Source organism: Gigantopelta aegis, chromosome 2 (genome assembly GCF_016097555.1).
Source record: "Gigantopelta aegis isolate Gae_Host chromosome 2, Gae_host_genome, whole genome shotgun sequence".
Lineage (NCBI taxonomy): Eukaryota > Metazoa > Mollusca > Gastropoda > Neomphalida > Peltospiridae > Gigantopelta > Gigantopelta aegis.
In genome coordinates this window covers 35,394,390-35,416,357 of record NC_054700.1, presented here as the reverse complement: position 1 = coordinate 35,416,357, position 21,968 = coordinate 35,394,390, and the positions used below count along the sequence as shown (strand labels likewise).

General features: G+C 37.4%; 1 protein-coding gene across 8 annotated transcripts in view; it reads left to right on the top strand.

Annotated features, from left to right (window-relative positions):
- Positions 1-21,968, top strand: part of LOC121384511 (FERM domain-containing protein 5-like) — a 118,684-nt gene that overhangs the window by 52,508 nt on the left and 44,208 nt on the right. For all 8 annotated transcript variants that reach the window (XM_041514956.1, XM_041514938.1, XM_041514986.1 and 5 more), the window contains exons 3-8: positions 3,585-3,627; positions 6,010-6,088; positions 10,617-10,714; positions 17,348-17,468; positions 19,980-20,067; positions 21,785-21,873. In XM_041514956.1, the coding sequence (XP_041370890.1) occupies positions 3,585-3,627; positions 6,010-6,088; positions 10,617-10,714; positions 17,348-17,468; positions 19,980-20,067; positions 21,785-21,873 (518 nt within the window). The remainder of the gene's footprint in view (positions 1-3,584; positions 3,628-6,009; positions 6,089-10,616; positions 10,715-17,347; positions 17,469-19,979; positions 20,068-21,784; positions 21,874-21,968) is intronic.

Sequence of the window (21,968 nt, the reverse complement as noted above, 5' to 3'; positions counted from 1 at the left end):
AACAAATCAGTTCCCATTGCTGACAATGTTAAAATTTTTTAAAATCATGCTCAGTCATATAACTTTTATTATAAGCAAAATTTGTTTTGTTTAATGACACTAGAGTTGGTTGATTTATAATCATTGGCTATTGGATGTCAAACATTCGGCAATTCTGACATACAGTCTTAGAGAAGAAACACACTACTTACTATCTTTATATGCACTTTCCCACAGACAGGATATCACATACCACGGCCTTTGATATATACCAGTCGTGGTGCACTGGCTGGAACAAGAAATAGCCCAATGGGCCCAACGATGGGGATCGATCCTAGACTAACCGCGCATCAGGCAAGCGCTATACCACTGAGCTACATCCTGCCCGAGTCACATAAGCAATGTCTGAATTCACCAAACCAGTACACATGTAAAAAGTGCACAACACTTTACAGTTTCTTTTATCTGACATTTAAGAGATTTGAAGAATGTTGGCAAACATTTCCTTCTTTTCATGTCAGTTAAAAGAAAGAATGTCTCTTGTATGTATTTATCACATTAATCACGTTTGTGTAGCTTTCTGCTTTATTTTAAATAACAAATGAAAGTTATGTGCATTTTTTTTAAGCTTTAAAAACTTGAAAAAAATACATCATCATATTACTGTATATATATATAAAATAAAAGTTTCACAAGTAAATACTAAATATTTACATAAAGGGCAAAGTGATCAGTGTTTTCATAATGTGTCTACCAGTTTCGCCTTCTCAACACTGTATTGTTGGGTGAAATGCCAGAGAATTATTGCAAACAGGCAAACAATGGCTCTCTTTTCTTCTTTTTTTTCATGTTCCGCCATTCTTTATGTTACATTACATCACATGAGGTCCCAGTGGTGATGGTGTTACACTGAGTGGTTGCAGTGCTAACATTTCTAAGTACAGCTGGTATGATAACAAAGACTGCATTCAATTAATAGCTGATAAGATAAAAAAACAGTTCTTTCATTACGTGAAAATAAGCATGTAATATTATACCCAAGACTGTTTTTATCAGTCACATGTTTGGTAGGCTTCATTTGAGACCCAATAGCAGATATATATATATATATATATATATATATATATATATATATATATATATTTTTTTTTAATGCAAATGTCTTTAAACCAATTATTTGTCTCGTCTTGTTAAAAGGAAAATTGATATAACTGGTCCTCTCCAGTTGCTTCCTTGTTGTGGAGCGGTCTATGTAGTACATTAAAATATAAAAGAAAGAATAATCCATGATGGAAATACATATATATATATATATACATGTGGCAAGTTAGTGATGTTGAAATGCAAAAACAATGTCAGAATGACCATATGTTTGACGTCCAATAGCCGATGATAAGATAAAAAATCAGTGTGCTCTAGTGGCGTTGTTAAATAAAACAAACTTTACTTTATTGGATCAGACAGTATTTTTTTCTTCAACTTTGACCTTGTGTAAATATATTTACAGATTATACCGTACATACTGTACATGTTTAGGACATATGTTTATAGATAATGGTATTTGCACAAGTATTTACAAATGTACTTGTTACCTGTGTCGCCAAGCATGTCCTCATGTAGACAGGTCTGTTATTACTGTCATCAAAACAAGCACAGAATGGTTGGCCATGTTAACAAGATGTCACCACATGTAAAAAATGTGTTAAACAAAAACAAATCCTTGTACATTTTTATAAATTACAATAATATATATTGTATTAAAATTTAAGATCTAAAACATGTGGAGCAAGATGTGCATGTAGGCATCAGTGACATTATGTACATTGTGTAATGGGAAAAGTGATATGAATTTATTAGGATTATACATTTGTGTATTTTTAAAAACTTTAAAGGTACTGACCCCAGTTTTTAGGCAGCATCAAATATGTTCATTCTATAGATGGCTTTTTCACCATTACATTACACATCATTTGCAAGTTCTTGCTTAAATAACCAAATTTGGCAAATCAAAAATGTTTTTGGTTATCCTGTTTTAGCTTTCAAATGCATTTTATGCAAAACAAAGTGCATACAGTCTGTGGCTTTAATGGTGAAAATAATGAAAAGTATGAATTTATTTTCATAATCTGTATGTATAGTTACCAACTCCAGGGCTTGAATTTAATTATGGCACTGACAGGAATTGCCGTCGTTTAGATATAAATTGCCATAGGGCAGAAGGATCACTGACAACACGCCATTGGTAAAGCTCTTTGTACATCTGGTGTACATCATGTGCCAATATATATAACATTTATACAATTTAAATATGTCTACATACAGCAAAATAGCCTTTCAGTCATGTTTATTTGCTGCAAAAAAAGTCGCTTTTTAAAAAATTGACATAAGCAGGCTCAAAATTGTCGTCGTCAGGTCAAATATCTCGGTGGGCCATATGACACACAACATTGTTTTTATTGCCATGGGACACAAATTCTTAAGTTCAAGCATTGGGGTCATATTTGTGAAGCCATCTTAGCGAGTACAAACTCGTAAAACCATTGTAAGGTATGACGTCATCACATTGTAGTGTGACATTGTAGCTTACAATGATTTTATGATTTTGTAGTGTCAAGATGGCATTGAAAATATGGGCCCACAACTCCGGTTTGTGGTTTCCTGTTACGGTTTCCACACACACTGCCTATCTAACTCCGGTTTGTGGTTACCTGTTACGGTTTCCACACACACACTGCCTATCTAACTCCTGTTTGTGGTTACCTGTTACAGTTTCCACACACACTGCCTATCTAACTCCGGTTTGTGGTTACCTGTTACAGTTTCCACACACACTGCCTATCTAACTCCGGTTTGTGGTTACCTGTTACGGTTTCCACACACACACTGCCTATCTAACTCCTGTTTGTGGTTACCTGTTACGGTTTCCACACACACTGCCTATCTAACTCCTGTTTGTGGTTACCTGTTACGGTTTCCACACACACACTGCCTATCTAACTCCGGTTTGTGGTTACCTGTTACAGTTTCCACACACACTGCCTATCTAACTCCGGTTTGTGGTTACCTGTTACAGTTTCCACACACACTGCCTATCTAACTCCGGTTTGTGGTTACCTGTTACGGTTTCCACACACACTGCCTATCTAACTCCGGTTTGTGGTTACCTGTTATATTTCCACACACACACTGCCTATCTAAGTCCGGTTTGTGGTTACCTGTTACGGTTTCCACACACACTGCCTATCTAACTCCGGTTTGTGGTTACCTGTTATGGTTTCCACACACACACTGCCTATCTAACTCCGGTTTGTGGTTACCTGTTATGGTTTCCACACACACACACTGCCTATCTAACTCCTGTTTGTGGTTACCTGTTATGGTTTCCACACACACACTGCCTATCTAACTCCTGTTTGTGGTTACCTGTTATGGTTTCCACACACACACTGCCTATCTAACTCCTGTTTGTGGTTACCTGTTACGGTTTCCACACACACACTGCCTATCTTGAAGCCAGTATTTGCAGTGTAATCTTACAGATTTGTATCTCTGTATCAGATATAACTGAATTGATTATTTACAATATTCACGTCTCTCTTTTTCAGCACTGGCTGGACCCCTTGAAAACTGTATACAAACAAATGAAAGGTATGTCTGCTTTATATCGTGGTACATCTGATAAATAGTTGTACATGTGAACTGTTCTAGAGTTAATCACATGAGGGGGTGCATGGGGAATATGAGTCAGTGTAATTATTTTATTACTAGTGGTAGTGCAGCAATATTTCCCCGATATACACATCGTTTAAATTAACATTTTATTTTGTGGGTGATGAGTAATTGCACATGCATTTGAATGTTTGCCATAAACAAATGGTGTGTTTTAATGTTACTGCATATATCATACATACAGATGTATCATTAAATGTGTTTACTACCAAGTGCAGATTTAGGAAGGGGGCCACTCCCCTCTATTTGTGACTAGATGATTACATTTTTCTTTGTATATCTTGTTGTCAGTGCTACCAAAGGACATTTCGTTAATGTTACAGGCCCCTATGTAACAAAATCCTACAGGTGCTCCTGACTACATGGATTATAAAACCTATTAATACCGGGATTTCCTATATTTATTTATTTTAATACAAAATACCACCTTTGAGAAGATAAAGTTTTATTTGAAATTAGGCCCAAAGCTTAAATTAAAGTTTGTTTTATTTAACGACACCACTAGAGCACATTGATTTTTTATATTATCATCGGCTGTTGGACGTCAAACATATGGTCATTCTGACACTGTTTTTAAGAGGAAACCCGCTGTTGCCACATAGGCTACTCTTTTATGACAGGCAGCAAGGGATCTTTTATTTACGCTTCCCACAGGCAGGATAGCACAAACCATGGCCTTTGTTGAACCAGTTATGGATCATCGGTCGGTGCAAGTGGTTTACACCTACCCATTGAGTCTTGCGGAGCACTCACTCAGGGTTTGGAGTCGGTATCTGGATTAAAAATCCCATTCCTCGACGGGGATCTGAACCCAGTAGCTACCAGCCTGTAGACCGATGGCCTAACCACAACGCCACCGAGGCTGGTAAAGCTTAACTTAAGAAGTTGGGGGGGGGGGGGGGGGGGGGGGGGAAACACCCCAACTTATTCTATAATAAAGACAAAAGGCACAAGTTAGGATAGCAACGTGGTACAGTTATTAATTCAAGTTTTAACTGAGAAGGGGCAATGCATACATGCATTCTAGCCTAGCTACCTGTTTCATAGTTGAGAAAAGGGAAGAGGAGAGTGCTTCTGACGCCTATCAGTATAACCGGCCTCGGTGGCGTCGTGGTAGGCCATCGGTCTACAGGCTGGTAGGTACTGGGTTCGGATCCCAGTCGAGGCATGGGATTTTTAATCCAGATACCGACTCCAAACCCTGAGTGAGGGCTCCGCAAGACTCAATGGGTAGGTGTAAACCACTTGCACCGACCAGTGATCCATAACTGGTTCAACAAAGGCCATGGTTTGTGCTATCCTGCCTGTGGGAAGCGCAAATAAAGGATCCCTTGCTGCTAATCGGAAGAGTAGCCCATGTAGTGGCGACAGCGGGTTTCCTCTTAAAATCTGTGTGGTCCTTAACCATATGTCTGACGCCATATAACCGTAAATAAAATGTGTTGAGTGAGTCATTAAATAAACCATTTCTTTCTTTCTTTCTTTCCGTTCAGTATAACTGTTTGTATAATTGTAAGGTTATTTTATTGGATACATTGACGTTTACTTCATGTGTAATTATCTTCTTAAATTAGCTAAAGATTCTTGGCGAAGTGAGTGCCAGTACATTACAATTTTACTATTATTGAGTTATTTAATATATGACATCGATTAATTTGAAGGTGTTTTATTTTTACTATTATCATATTTTAACTCGGTTAAATGTAAACAATAAACTATGACATTTGCAACTATGATTATAATGTACTCTTTAATTCTGTTTCATTTAACATTTGTAGTTACAAAATTCATTCTTTTTTTAATATTAATAATAAATATGATACGATATTTTTCAACGTTGTGAAGATTACTGTTGAAAACTATATATCCGAAGTTAAACCCATGGGGCTTAATTTCTGTAAAATTTCCTGTGTTTTGAGCCCACGGGTTTCAATTCAAGTGGGTTTATGAGTACAGGAAATCCCTTTAGTAAGTTTCCAAGATGTTTGGGTTTTAATGCTGTCAAAAAACTGTTCTTATACATGTATGTATCCTCCTTTGATTTAAGGTTCACAATAACACCTCCCTCCTCCAAATAATCTAGGCATTCTGGATTTTTTTTTCTACTGTCATTTCCTCTTTGCTATATTAAAGTGTACATATATAACTCCCAGTGGTATTCTGTCTTCTTTCTTTCTTCGCAGATTTACTTTGTAAAAATAACAAATTGGAGAAATGCTTTACTGATGTTATATTTTACATGTTATATATAGATGTAGATTTAAAGAGTCGGTGTCACTGTGTTTTCTGTCTGTTAAACAGGTGTGAACCCCATGGTGCTTTGTTTTCGAGTGAAGTTTTATCCCGAGGATCCCATGAAACTGCATGAGGAAATTACAAGGTATATTTCTAGCAAGGCTTTTAAAAATTAAACTCCGGCCATTGTCAGCACTCAAGGTGCCAAATAATTACTTCAGTCATAGCCAGTAGCACATAAATGTGTTTTTTCTTCTGTTTTAAGCCTTTGGACAAGTTCAGCTTGGAACCGTTTGTCACTAATATAATGCTTGGGAAGACTTTTTTTTTAAAAGCTATATATTAAACTAAATAAACCAGTGAAAATAGGGGCGAGACGCCATATAACCGTAAATAAAACGTGTTGAGTGTGTTGTTAAATAAAACATTTCCTTCTTTCCTTCCAGTGAAAATAGTTTGTAAACATATAGTGAAAATAGCTGGTTCAACATAGGTGTGATAGTGATATGCAAAAATCAGGGCTCGAAATTGGAAGTAAAATATGGCCTGCTGTTAATTTTTTTTTTTTTTAAATAGCAGGCCAAAAGAAATATGATTACCAAGACAAAATATGGCCTGCTTGAAATAAGAACACAGCACAGAATGAGTGAAGAGTTTGAGACAGTGTGGGGAAAATTAGGACCTGAGATGTATTTGAGAGCATTATAAAATTAAAATATAACAGAATCACAAGCTCAGCCTCAGCTAAATACAAGATGAGATAATATCTTTTGAAAAATGATCTACAATTTTTTGGGGGGTAATTTTAGCAGGTGAATTTTTATTTTAAAGTGGACTGCTTTTCACGGGAACCGCTATTTCAACCCTTGAAAAATGCTGTTATGTGTGTTGCACCATCAGTCTTTTCATAACTGACACGTCCACCAAACAACAAACTGCCAGTTTATAACTTGAACCTGCCTCTTCTGTAAGTTGTAATTGTCAATATTTTTTCCCGACTTGAAAGGCAGTATTGACATTTACAAAAACCAGTTAAGTCGTTTCACTGGAGTCGAATAATAGAAAGCAGACTCCAAATTGCCAGTTATTGACATAAAACAGTTGACCATTAAGTGCCAATTCAGAATCAACTGTGTATATGTACAGAGTGGACTGTTTAATGGTCCCATTAGTTGTAATTTTTACTTTATGGTTTGTGCGCTTGAAAACAATTATTATATATTGCATGAATACTAGAAATGTTAGAAATCATTTACAATTACTAAACAATGAATGAAGCACATGAAAACAATTGTTATACATTGCATAGTAAGTAAATCATGTCTGATACAGACATACAGAAAGTCCTGTGGACAGACTGACAGACAGGCAGACAGACAAATCAACAGATGGACAAATGAATATATAGACAGACGGGCAGGAAATGAATAAGATTAATTTTATTAAATGGACAATTCTGAGTTTGTTACATTGTAATATGTTTATGACTAACAGATCCTTTGTGATGACTTAAATTACATATTAAAGATGTTTTCCTGTTTAGAATATCAGTGTCTGTATAAACGAGGTGTTTGTTATCTTCCTAGTGTTTGTAAGGAGCCATACCAAAAATTGCCTTCCAATAATTATGTACATACTGGGGAAAAAAATGTTTTGAAGAAAATGATACAAAAACAATACCAATATGCTAAAAACCTGAGCACACAGCACCAAACACATTGAATATACAGACATAGGTATTTTAAACGAGAAAATGTATTTAAAATGTAATTGTTGTCACCAAAAAGGCACCGTTAATCAGAAACTTCTTACAATGGTTGCAAACTCAGGAGATTTCTATTAAAATGTAGAATCAGGTATGTTTGAAATGAGACCATCTACCATCTGCCAAACAAAGAATATGACAGACAGACAGACAGACAGACAGACCGATAAAGACAGATAATAGACCAGTTAATTACATTAAAATATCCAGTCTATTAGGACTACATGTATGTTTGACATGAGATCGGCCACCGATAATCAAATGGACAAATGAAAATGTTTTACATTAAGGTGTAAAATAAGCTGATTGAAATGACTCCATCTGGAGTTTTCTAAATAAAGGATCATTGTCTGAGTCAGACAGATTGCTATACAAGCTTGTGTGTTGTACCGATTTTCCGAAACGAGTGTCTGGATTCATGTATTACCCTCGCTCTTGTCACTTACCAAAATTACTTAATTCGTTGGTGACGTGAAGTCATTATGACATACATGTGTAATACTGTGCAATTAAAAACACAACCACAGAAAATACAAATAACATCAACATGTATATATGATTTGCACAGGGATCCCACTTTCAAATCCTGAAAGTGTTAACAGGATCCGGCTTTTTGTTTGAAATTCTGATATCCCAATGGACTGGAATCCCAATTTTAGCAAAATATTGTGGGATTCTGACTGATATCCTGTTGTTTGTGTACACTGGGATTTCCACCTAGAATCAAGGATCCTGGCGAAGATTTCATTTTCCGGTGGTATCCTTGCAGAATCCTAGTAAATACCACTGGGATCCTGTATGTGTTTCACTTTGGTAATATAACTATAGTGCATCCCATTCTCCTACAAACAATTTTTTTTGTAAATAATTTCAGTTTGATTTAACGTAAGAAGAAAAGTAAAAATGTTTTGGAAAATAACAAACAAATTACTATTTTTTGTGTGCATTTGGCTCAGAAATTAAAAAGTTTGTTTTGTTTAATGACACCACTGGAGCACATTGATTAATTTGTCATCGGCTATTGGATGTCAAACGTTTGGTAATTCTGACTTATAGTCATAGATACAACCCACTACATTTTTCCTAATGCAGCAAGGGATCTTTTATATGTACTTTCCCACAGACAGGAAAGCACATACCATGGCCTTTGTCCAGTTGTGGTGCACTGGTTGGAATGAGAAACAAAAAACTATAAATTGAATGGATCCACCAAGGTGGTTCGATCCTGCGACACAAGCACCTCAGACGGCTCAGAAATAAATAATTTTTAATAAATCCTATAGTATAAAAAAAAGGCATTCCCTGTGGGAAAGACTATAAACAAACAGGCAAACGTATTAAGATATAGATTCAGCTATGTTTGAAATAAGACCACCGGCATTTCGCTATTTAACAAAGAATCAAGGTCACAGACTGACACACACAAAAAAAATATAGTTATGGTGCATTAATATATGCCATCAGCAGAAATAAGATGGACCTCAGATAACCAAACACACGGAGATGAGTTATTGTAATTAAGATACAGAATTGATTGTGGAGGTTTGACAAGAGACGAAAGGACAAAGAATCGATGACAGCGATATCATGCAAGTGCACGGCGTGAAGCTCTGCCGGTGAAACATCTGTTTGCAGATTACTGCATTTCATATAGATTTACATGGGCAGGCAACACAAGACATTGTGTCAAGATCGATTGATTGGTTTCACCTTGAGGGTCAGGCTAGTTTTAAGAACATAAAAATTTAGGAATAATTTTTAACTGAAAAAAAGGATGTAACGGTTTCTTGAAGATAACACAATTTTCTTTTGTTTTTTGTTGTATCTTTGTTGGTTTATTGTTGTTTTGGGGGGTTTTTTTTGTGGTTTTTTTTTTTGTGAGGGTTTTTTTTTTTTTTTTTTTTTTTTAGGGGAGGGGCTGTTTTTGAAAATAGGAATATAAAACAGTTTTGGTAGTACATGGTAATATTAATATTAAAATTTAAAATTATTTTAAATTAACTTACATTATTCAAAATAGGAAATCATTCTTAACTGAAAATAGGGACATGTACAGTTATGTAACATGCTGGCCTTGGTGGCATCGTGGTTAGGCCATCGGTCTACAGGCTGGTAGGTACTGGGTTCAGATCCCAGTCGAGGCATGGGATTTTTAATCCAGATACCGACTCCAAACCCTGAGTGAGTGCTCCGCAAGTCTCAATGGGTAGGTGTAAACCACTTGCACTGACCAATGATCCATAACTGGTTCAACAAAGGCCATGGTTTGTGCTATCCTGCCTGTGGGAAGTGCAAATAAAAGATCCCTTGCTGCTAATCAGAAAGAGTAGCCCATGTAGTGGCGACAGCGAGTTTCCTCACAAAATCTCTGTGTCTGACGCCATATAACCGTAAATAAAATGTGTTGAGTGCATCGATAAATAAAACACTTCTTCTTTATGTAACATAATATTCCCAATTCATCAAAACATGATACAGTTTTTGTCTTGCCTTGGTGACGTCAAAAGGTGATTTAAAGGCATTATTCCTGACTACATGTATATGTATTTAGCTCCAAAATGTAAGTTTTCACATTTAACACAATTTCGCACAAACTGTAACTCCTCATCCAATCAAACTTGGTTTATAGTTGCATGTACATATACATACATGTATGTTAATCACATGCTTTATAATGTATTGTTGGGGTTGTGTTTTTTTAATGAAATATTTAAATTAAAATATTTTGTGCATTTCAATTTTTGCTTGCATTTAGGGCCATTTCTCACAAATTATAAGTACTATATCAGTGAAACATGATCTGTAGTTGCCGCTATGAATGTTCATTTCTATTTATTTTTTTTTTTTTTATTTATTCCATATTTATTCTTTTGTTATTATTTATTTTGTTTTTTGTTGCTATTTTCAGATATTACCTGTTTCTTCAGCTCCGCAGAGACCTCCATCATGGCAGACTGCTGTGTTCACCATCCGATGCGATCGTTATGGCAGCAGACATCATACAATGTAGGTGTTCCGCTCTCTCATCCCCAGCACCCAGCATCCATCATTCAGCCGCCAGCCCCCAGCCCCCAGCCCCCAGCCCCCAGCCCCCAGCCCCTAGCCCCTATCTCCCAGTCTCCAGTCTCCAGTCTCCAGCATCCAGCATCCATCATTCAGCCTCCAGCCCCCCGCCCCCAGCCCCCAGCTCCCAGTCTCCCAGTCTCCAGCTCCCAGCACCCATCATCCAGCCCCCAGGCCCCAGTCCCCAGTCCCCAGCCCCCAGCACCTATCATTCAGACCCCAGCCTCCAGCCCCCAGCTCCCATGTTTTGTCAAAAGCTGTGGTATGTACTGTCCTGTCTATGGGAAAATGTATATAAAAAATTATGTTACAGCTTTTGAGTAGTGATAGACTTTGTGAAGGCAACATGTTTCGTCTATATGTCTTGACTAAGTATTGAAATAACCAAATAACCCTAGTTTAATATGTGTGTAGATGATTGGGTTATAGGATCGAATCTGCTCAGTGGACCGATTTTCTGATATTTTTTCCCATTCACAAATAATGCCCCATGTCTGGTATATCAAAGGTCATGGTATGTGCTGTCCTGTCTATGGGAAAGTGCACTTAAAAGATACTATGTTTTTAATGGAAATACTATGTTTTTAATAGAAAAAATGCAGTGGATTTTCTATAAGACTATTTAATTCCAGAGTTGTGAATTGTTAGACATCCAACAGATGATGATTAATAAAGCACTGTACTTAATGGCAAACTTAAAACTTATGTGAAAACTTAAAATGTGCTGAGGTGTCATTAGATAAATATTCCCTTTTAATTCAGGAGTAGACAGATGGGCACATTCTGCTTATCAAGAGTTTGGGGATTGATCATAGAAATTATCTGCACGTGGTCTAACCCAGCCCGATCCTTTCCTGCATCTTTAGTTTTTGCTGTGAAAGATATGACCATGGTCAACAAAATAGTTTATTCAGCTTATTCAGAGTAAGGACAAAGATTGAGTTCCAATGGGCTCTGTTCTGTGCTAGTTTTGTGGTAGTGCAAAAAGAATAAATCTCCAGTAAAGGATCTCCTCGGGAGTGGCTGTCCTTCTATAGATAGTTTGTTTTGTTTAATGACACCACTAGAGCACATTCATTTATTAATCATCGGCTATTGGATGTCAAACATTTAGTCATTTCTGACATCGTCTTATTGAGGAAACCTGCTATATTTTCCCATTAGTAGCAAGGGATCTTATATATGCACCATCCCATAGACAGGATAACACATACCACGGCCTTTGATGTACCAGTCGTGGCGCACTGGCTGGAGTGAGAAATAGCCCAGTTGGCCCACTTATGAGAATCGATCCCAGACCGACTCCGCATCGAGTGAGCGCTTTACCACTGGGCTACGTCCTGCTCCAGGCACTAGATAGAGATTCATGGAATGAACCATTATTTTGCCAAATTCCCATTCAGAAATACGGCCTTGACCATGTATTACGGTTTTATTGTTCAGATTGTAAACCATCTGATCAGAAAAACAAGTCAGTTTAGCTAGATTAGTTTTTTCTCCATCAATTCTTTACTGAATTATATTGACAAATTGAAAAGCTAGTTCTGGTTTAATGAAGGCCATTGAAAGTCGTTTATTGTGAATGTCTTATTGCGTTTTCGCATGTGAACCTGACTTTGTCTTCCTTAATGTGGTAATTATGGGTAAAATGAACAATAGTTAAACATGCTATAATTTATCAACTTTTTAACATTTGTCATTGTTCTTGATGGTTTTTATTTTGGTTTTTCATTCATTTCAACTTATTTTCGTGCCTATATCCAATTAAGGTTCAAGCACACTGTCCTGGGCACACGCCTCAGCTATCTGGGCTGTCTGTCCAGCACAGTAGGTTACTTGTTAGTTGGTTAGTGGTTAGTGAGAGAGAAGTTAGTTGGTTAGTGGTTAGTGAGAGAGAAGAGTGTGTAGTGGCCTTACACCTATCCATTGAGCCCTTAAGAACTTGCTCCGGGTTGGAGCTGGTACCGGGCTGCAAACCCTGTACCTACCAGCCTGTAGTCCGATGGCTTAACCACTGTGCCACCGAGGCCAGTTTTTGGTTTTTCAATTTTTAAGTAAAGATTAGAATGTGACAACATTTTGTTTAGAAACCTAAATTGAGCATGTCCTTTAGCATCACTGTTTAGTCATTTGGTTCAGCCATTTTGTTTAGTCATTTTGTTCAGCCATTTTGTTTAGTCATTTTGTTCAGCCATTTTGTTTAGTCATTTCGTTCAGCCATTTTGTTTAGTCATTTTGTTTAGTCATTTTGTTCAGCCATTTTGTTTAACCATTTACTTTAGCCATTTAATTCAGCCATTGACAATGTGGTTTAACCATTTGTGAACTAGCAAATTGAGTCTCAGTAAATTTAAAACTTTTAGAAAATCAGTCCTAATATAAAAATTATTGTTTAATTGACTTGACAATTTTGCTAAAGGAGTCTTAAGATTTTTTTTACCATTTTTTTCCCACTGTTATTAATTTCATGAGTCAGAAACATTTTAAAAAGTTCTTCATCCAGAAATCATTTGCTGAGCACTACAAATTAGATTATCTTGGGTTTGGTTTTGCCTTTGTTTTAAGTGGAAAGAGCTTTGCAGTGTTTATCACTGGCTTAGGAAGTGATGGGGTTGGGGGGGGTGGGGTGGGGAGTGGGGAGGCGTGGTCATGTGCCCCCCCCTTTCAGATATTTTGCTTTATATTTGCTTGATCATAGTCACAGTGTAAAAGTGTGTAAATATAAAAGTGTGCCCCCACCCCACACTTTTTGGCACCTTCCTATGCCCGTGTTTATTTTAGTACTGCCATGGAGGGAGAGCAGGGGAGTGACCTGTATCCCATGTGAGACCCAACACATTTACTGTTTTATGTTTTAATATATAGAGACATTTTTAACATGTGTTTCTGTCTACCCCACTCCCTTTCACATATCATTCATACAGCCTTGACCTGGTTATGCCAGTAGAGTCTGTAGTCTACAAGCTCATGCAGTGTAGCAGGTGGCAGGGAAGTAAATACTAATACACTGTCTACCATACTAATATAATGTAAAAAAAAAAAAAAAAAGAGAGAGAGAGAGAGAGAAAAAAGAGTAGAAAACAAGAATTTATCTGGCCACAGACATAGTGATAATAACTGGTACATAGTTTGTGCTTCAAAGGTATCTGAATTAGGTGTTATGAACATAAATCTGGTAAAACCTGTCGGTGTTAACAGCTGCTAGAAAGTCCCTACACCCCAGGCTTGTATTCATACTTTGTAAACAGAAATAAGTGGCTGAGAGTAATATTTTATTCTACAAACTTGTGAACAACATATGCAGGTGCAGTCGTGCGAAATATTAATATTAAATATTTTACTTATTACTGCTAAAAATGTTGTATTCTAATAATTATGAAGATGTCATTTATCTCCACTAGATAACCACTGAGAATGTAATAAGCTAATAATGAAGATGTCATTTATCCCCACTAGATAACCACTCAGAATGTAATAAGCTGATAATGAAGATGACATTTATCCCCACTAGATAACACTGAGAATGTAATAAGCTGATAATGAGGATGTCATTTATCCCCACTAGATAACCACTTAGATTGTAATAAGCTGATAATGAAGATGTCATTTATCCACACTAGATAACACTGAGATTGTCATAAGCTGATAATGAAGGTGTCATTTATCCCCACTAGATAACACTGAGAATGTAATAAGCTGATAATGAAGATGTCATTTATCCCCACTAGATAACCACTTAGATTGTAATAAGCTGATAATGAAGATGTCATTTATCCACACTAGATAACACTGAGAATGTAATAAGCTGATAATGAAGATGTCATTTATCCCCACTAGATAACCACTTAGATTGTAATAAGCTGATAATGAAGATGTCATTTATCCACACTAGATAACACTGAGATTGTCATAAGCTGATAATGAAGGTGTCATTTATCCACTCTAGATAACACTAAGAATGTAATAAGCTGATAATGAAGGTGTCATTTATCCCCACTAGATAACACTAAGAATGTAATAAGCTGATAATGAAGGTGTCATTTATCCACACTAGATAACACTGAGAATGTAATAAGCTGATAATGAAGATGTCATTTATCCACACTAGATAACCACTTAGATTGTAATAAGCTGATAATGAAGGTGTCATTTATCCCCACTAGATAACACTAAGAATGTAATAAGCTGATAATGAAGCTGTCATTTATCCCCACTAGATAACCACTTAGATTGTAATAAGCTGATAATGAAGATGTCATTTATCCACACTAGATAACCACTTAGATTGTAATAAGCTGATAATGAAGATGACATTTATCCCCACTAGATAACCACTTAGATTGTAATAAGCTGATAAAGAAGATGTCATTTATCCACACTAGATAACACTAAGAATGTAATAAGCTGATAATGAAGATGTCATTTATCCACACTAGATAACCACTGAGAATGTAATAAGCTGATAATGAAGATGTCATTTATCCACACTAGATAACACTGAGATTGTAATAAGCTGATAAATGAAGATGCCATTTATCCCCACTAGATAACACTAAGAATGTAATAAGCTGATAATGAAGATGTCATTTATCCACACTAGATAGCCACTGAGAATGTAATAAGCTGATAATGAAGATGACATTTATCCACACTAGATAACCACTTAGATTGTAATAAGCTGATAATGAAGATGTTATTTATCCACACTAGATAACACTGAGATTGTAATAAGCTGATAAATGAAGATGCCATTTATCCACACTAGATAACACTGAGATTGTCATAAGCTGATAAATGAAGATGCCATTTATCCACACTAGATAACACTGAGAATGTAATAAGCTGATAATGAAGATGTCATTTATCCACACTAGATAACACTGAGATTGTAATAAGCTGATAAATGAAGATGCCATTTATCCCCACTAGATAACACTAAGAATGTAATAAGCTGATAATGAAGATGTTATTTATCCACACTAGATAACCACTGAGAATGTAATAAGCTGATAATGAGGATGTCATTTATCCACACTAGATAACCACTTAGGGGGGTGGGACGTAGCCCAGTGGTAAAGCACTCTCTTGATGCGCAGTCGGTTTGGGATTGATCCCCGTCAGTGGGCCCATTGGGCTATTTCTCTTTCCGGCCAGTGCACAATGACTGGTATATCAAAAGCTGTGGTGTGTGCTCTCATGTCAGTGGGATGGTGCATATAAAATGTCCCTTGCTACTAATGGAAAAATATAGTGGGTTTTCGTCTCTAGTAGTAGTAGGTTTTCTCACTATAATGAGATATAGTATATGTCAAAATTACCTAATGTTTGACATCCAATAGCTGATGATAAATAAATCAATGTGCTCTAGTGGTGTTGTTAACCAAAACAAAGTTAAACTTTATCCACTCTCAGTGATGCACAGAGCATACAAGCTCTAATTGCAATAATAATTCTGGGGTGGGTTTTTTTTCACAACAATGAATCCATGTTTCTTTTGGGGAGTGCCCCATTTGTCATAAGAAATATGATTCAACTTGATTGTTGACACTAATTTACAGTATGATATTGCTGTACAATGACAGCATAGGGTCTAAGCTGTCGCTCGCTTAATAGCTACATGTGAATTAAAGTTCAATTTAACGAATATATTTCATTATTACACACCAGTGTAAGATATTGCTCATGTCATAACAATCACTCAATATCTAACTAGTGTAATATTGGCATGACGTGAGCGTGACGTAGATCACTCGCTGACACAATTCGTAGAAAATAACGTGTAGTAGGTCTCGACGTCTGCTTACTTCTGTATTGCAGCTTGTTTGCAGTTGGTTTGTAATAAATAAAATACTAAACTTGCTTGCCTGTCATACCATTTTTATGAAACTCGTGAACAGTGTTGGTATCTGACTCGCTTTCACTTGTCAGATACCAAACTGTTCACTCATTTCATAAAAATGGTGTGACAGGCAAACTCATTTAGTATTCTATATTTACTACTCTGTACTTAGCCAAAAAGCTAATTAAAACATTGTCTGTTGTTTATAGATGTACCACCATTTTTGCTGTTTTGGCTAAATGAAACTTGAATTTGGTGATAGTTTTTCGTTTAAAATTTGCCAAGTTACTTCAGCTTTAAAGAGACAGACCCTAGTTTCAACCCGTAAAAATGAACACTAAGTTTAGTTAATCTACAAACCTGTAACACATTTAGATAAAGTTACAGTTGAGTGAAACACGAGGCTGTGACTTTGAAATGGTGAAATACTCTCTAAAAATAGACTAAAACTCGACTCCATAACTGTTATTTCTCCGACGCACGTGCGTTTTTAAAAATATGAGAAATGTATTTTGTGATATTAAAAACACCAGGATGAACAAAAACACTTCGAATGTACAGAAATTGATAATGTAAACAATAAAATCTAAGTAAAGTATGATTTAAGTTATAAAAAACGGTTATAATAATAAAAAATATGCGTAAGTGTTTAAAAACTAGGGTATGTCCCTTTAACTCTGACAGCATGTCTGACAAAACACAATTTTAAAGATATTTTTCTCTGCTTCTGTTTTCAGCTGAAGTTGGTGACTATGAGCCCGAGGAACATCCACCTGGCTACATTGCCGAGTTCAAGATGCTGCCAAAACAGACTCCAAAGATGGAGGAACAAATGCATGAAATCCACAAGACTATGAAGTATACACATATTAATATCAAGTATCAGTCAATACACAAAACTTCAAACCATTTTGAAATTATTTTCACAATCTGTTGGGTGTGTTTCTACTGGCCCTCAGGCATGTCTAAAGTAATTACTTGGAGGCCCGAATCTTAAAAAACACTGGTATTGGGCCACCATCAGGACTTCTAGATTGTGGTAGCCCCACTCACATGGCTAGTGATATTCAATGTTGGGCTAGTAAGTAACTAATATTGCCATGCCCAACGGCTAGTGGGGGGGGAAAAAAAGGTGTCAAATGTTGCAGTTAAGTCTTATTTTGTAAATATGAATAGCCTTCCTCCACCCCACCCACCCCCGATGTTAGTGTTTTAAGCTCCATATCCCTCTTTAGGTGACATATCTGATTATTACTATTATTTAGTACAATTGTATTAACTTAACGTAAAGTAGGCCTAGTGAATTTTTAATCGTGGCTAGTACATTTTTTAAATCACTGATCCCATGGCTAGTGGAGTTTATATAAATTGTAGAAGCCCTGACCATATTTCAGAATCCCTGAGGAATACACTAGATTATCTTGCTTGCATTTGGATTATTTCTTGTGTTCATCCTGTCTGCTACAGCACAGACCACAGTATATCATGTGGTGACTTTAAGAAAGTTTAAAGTTTGTTTTGTTTCAGGACACCACTAGAGCACATTGATTAATTAATCATCGGCTATTGGATGTCAAACATTTGGTAATTCTGACATACGGTCTTAGAGAGGAAACCTGCTACATTTTTCCATTACCTATAGTAACGAGGGATTATATACACCATCTCACAGACGGGATAGTACATACCACCGCCTTTGACATACCAGTCCTAGACTGACCACACATCAGGCTAGTGCTTTACCACTGGGCTACGTCCCACCCCCATTGACGGGGATCGATCCTAGACCAACCGCGCATCAGGCTAGTGCTTTACCACTGGGCTACGTCCCACCCCCATTGACGGGGATCGATGCTAGACCAACCGCGCATCAGGCTAGTGATTTACCACTGGGCTACGTCCCACCCCCATCGACGGGGATCGATCCTAGACCAACCGCGCATCAGGCTAGTGATTTACCACTGGGCTACATCCCACCCCCATCGACGGGGATCGATCCTAGACCAACCGCGCATCAGGCTAGTGCTTTACCACTGGGCTACGTCCCACCCCCATCGACGGGGATCGATCCTAGACCAACCGCGCATCAGGCTAGTGCTTTACCACTGGGCTACGTCCCACCCCCATCGACGGGGATCGATCCTAGACCAACCGCGCATCAGGCTAGTGCTTTACCACTGGGCTACGTCCCACCCCCATCGACGGGGATCGATCCTAGACCAACCGCGCATCAGGCTAGTGATTTACCACTGGGCTATGTCCCACCCCCATCGACGGGGATCGATCCTAGACGAACCGCGCATCAGGCTAGTGCTTTACCACTGGGCTACGTCCCACCCCCATCGACGGGGATCGATCCTAGACCAACCGCGCATCAGGCTAGTGATTTACCACTGGGCTACGTCCCACCCCCATCGACGGGGATCGATCCTAGACCAACCGCGCATCAGGCTAGTGCTTTACCACTGGGCTACGTCCCACCCCCATCGACGGGGATCGATCCTAGACGAACCGCGCATCAGGCTAGTGATTTACCACTGGGCTACGTCCCACCCCCATCGACGGGGATCGATCCTAGACCAACCGCGCATCAGGCTAGTGATTTACCACTGGGCTACGTCCCACCCCCATCGACGGGGATCGATCCTAGACCAACCGTGCATCAGGCTAGTGCTTTACCACTGGGCTACGTTCCACCCCCATCGACGGGGATCGATCCTAGACCAACCGCGCATCAGGCTAGTGCTTTACCACTGGGCTACGTCCCACCCCCATCGACGGGGATTGATCCTAGACCAACCGCGCATCAGGCTAGTGATTTACCACTGCTATATCATGGCACTTTAAGAAATGACTTTAAGAAAATGGGTGGCAGAACGTAGCTCAGTGGTAAAGCGTCCATCTCGTGCACAGTCGGTCTAGGTTCAAACCCCGTCAGTAGGCCCATTGGACTGTTTCTCTTTCCGGCCAGTGCACAACGACTGGTATATCAAAAGCTGTGGTATGTGCTGTCCTCTCTGTGAGATGGTGCTTATAATATACCCCTTGCTACTAATGGAAAAAATATAGCTGGTTTCCTCTCTACATGTCAAAATTACCAAATATTTTATATCTAATAGCCGATGATAATAAATCAATGTGCTCTAGTGGTGTTAAAATAAAATTTATTTTAACTCTTGTCTATATCCATGACACAAACACCTCATGTGGACACTCTGTGGACTGAGCCAGATCCCAGCCCCACAGAGTTTAACAATGTACTGACTTGTAGCAAGGACTTGAGCATGGATTTCCTTTCATTCTGTTTCATTGTAATCACATGTTTGAATATTTCTTTTCAGCATCATTATATATTTTTCTTTTCCACAGGGGACAGGTGCCGGCTGACGCAGAAGCAGATTTCCTCAAGAAAGCTGCTGCAATGGAAACATACGGGGTCGATCCACACCAGGTTAAGGTAAATGACCATCAGCGTGTAACATTTCCAGGGCACTCGCCAAAATTTTAAAGCAGTTGGCAAATTTTATTTTAATTTGGCGAAAAAAATTCATGTAATAATGGACATTATTTAGAAAATAAAAGTTAATTTCTGCAATTTTTGTAGTTTATTAGACAATTAGGCGAAATGTTTTGCTCACCCAGAGATAGCACTGTATTTCTGTTGTGTATGTGTTGATTCAAAATGTCTGTGTATCACCATGTACTGCTGACATTGTCTATGGGATTTAGTTTAGTGGTAGTATGCACCTTTTAGCATTACCGAGCAGTCTTTGATTGCCAAACACTTCTCAAAGATTCTTAAAGTTTACAGAGTGGTCTCCCTTATTGTGGTACTGAACCTGTGAATTAATTCACAAAACTCTTGCAATTTTGCAGTATTGTGGTGCATTGCAAAAATACTTTTGAAGATGATGCGATGTTGCTTAAGAGAGCTCAAGCGATCTTAGTGAATTAGGCCCCAGGGCCCTGTTCCACGAAGCAATCTTAGTGCTACGATCACCTTAATTGCGTAGAGTAGTTGTGCACTTAAGGTGATCTTAGTGCTAAGATTGCTTTGTGGTAGCCTCAGAGGGTTGTAGACATGTAACAAATAAAGATATTTATCATCCATGCTTTTGTAGGAGATATCGCTGGCACTATAATTTGCAACATCTCCTGCGATATTCTCCTAGGAGATATCGCTTCTTTTGTTGCGTCATTGTGTATGTTTTAGTGCTAAACCTATCATTAGTGATGTTACGCCACTGTCGTTCTGCTAGTTAAAGAGTATACTGCTGCCAAATATAGTGACATTCAACCCACATTACTGACATTATGAAAAGAATGATAATGGATGATAAAAAGAATACCCCTCTCGTGTCTTGTGATACCATAATTTATCAGCACTCGGATTTCATACTTTTATCAGCTCGTGCTAATAAATTATGATATCACAAGACACGAGGGGAGTATATGCACAAACTTGCAAGTTGTATGTCTACATAGTATACATAAACTTTAAAAATACAAATTTTAAAATCAATAACAGCAGATCTGGCAAAATAAAATAGATTTTCTAGAAGAAAAAAACTTTAATAAATTCATACAAGTTTTTAAAAAGAAAACTAACACATTTGCAGTTGAGTTCTTTCAATCACATTATGTCTGAGAAAATAGTAAGTAGTAAACATAAGTCAAATAGAATTTTATTTTAATACACTGCAAAATGAGAAATATTAGTGAGCACAGAATATTAGCTAATTTAACAAAGCCATATATATATATATATAATTTTTTTTTAAAACCCGCCAATATTTTATGACACCAAATTTAATAAGACGTATAAAAAACTTTAACTGAAAACATCAGTGGTCATGCTATCAATTAAACTATAACTATAACAGACAATAACAGTAGCATGCACTTTACTGCAGTTTTCTATTATATTTAATCGTCTGTAAGCTGCATAACAACAAAATATATTTTTTAAATATTTTCTCAGCCGATTCTACAACTTGATCTTAATTTTTTTTAATGTCTGAAAATTGTGACATTGCTAAAGTTTTATATTACTTATTTGGATTTTGCTAAAAAAAAATTATTTACAGTATTTTTCCTTTTTATTTGTTTTTGTTGTTGCTATGATAAACTGGATATATTGTTTTATGATTATAATGTTTTGTTCCATGTTATAGGACCAGCGAGGAGACCAGTTGTATTTGGGGGTTACGTATCAAGGCATCATGACATTTCGAGGCAGCAGACGAACTCAACTCTTTAAATGGTTAGTAAAGACGTAACATCCATTGTCTTTTCGGGGCGAGACGTAGCCCTGTGGTAAAATGCTCGCTTGATGCGCGGTCGGTTTGAGATCGATTC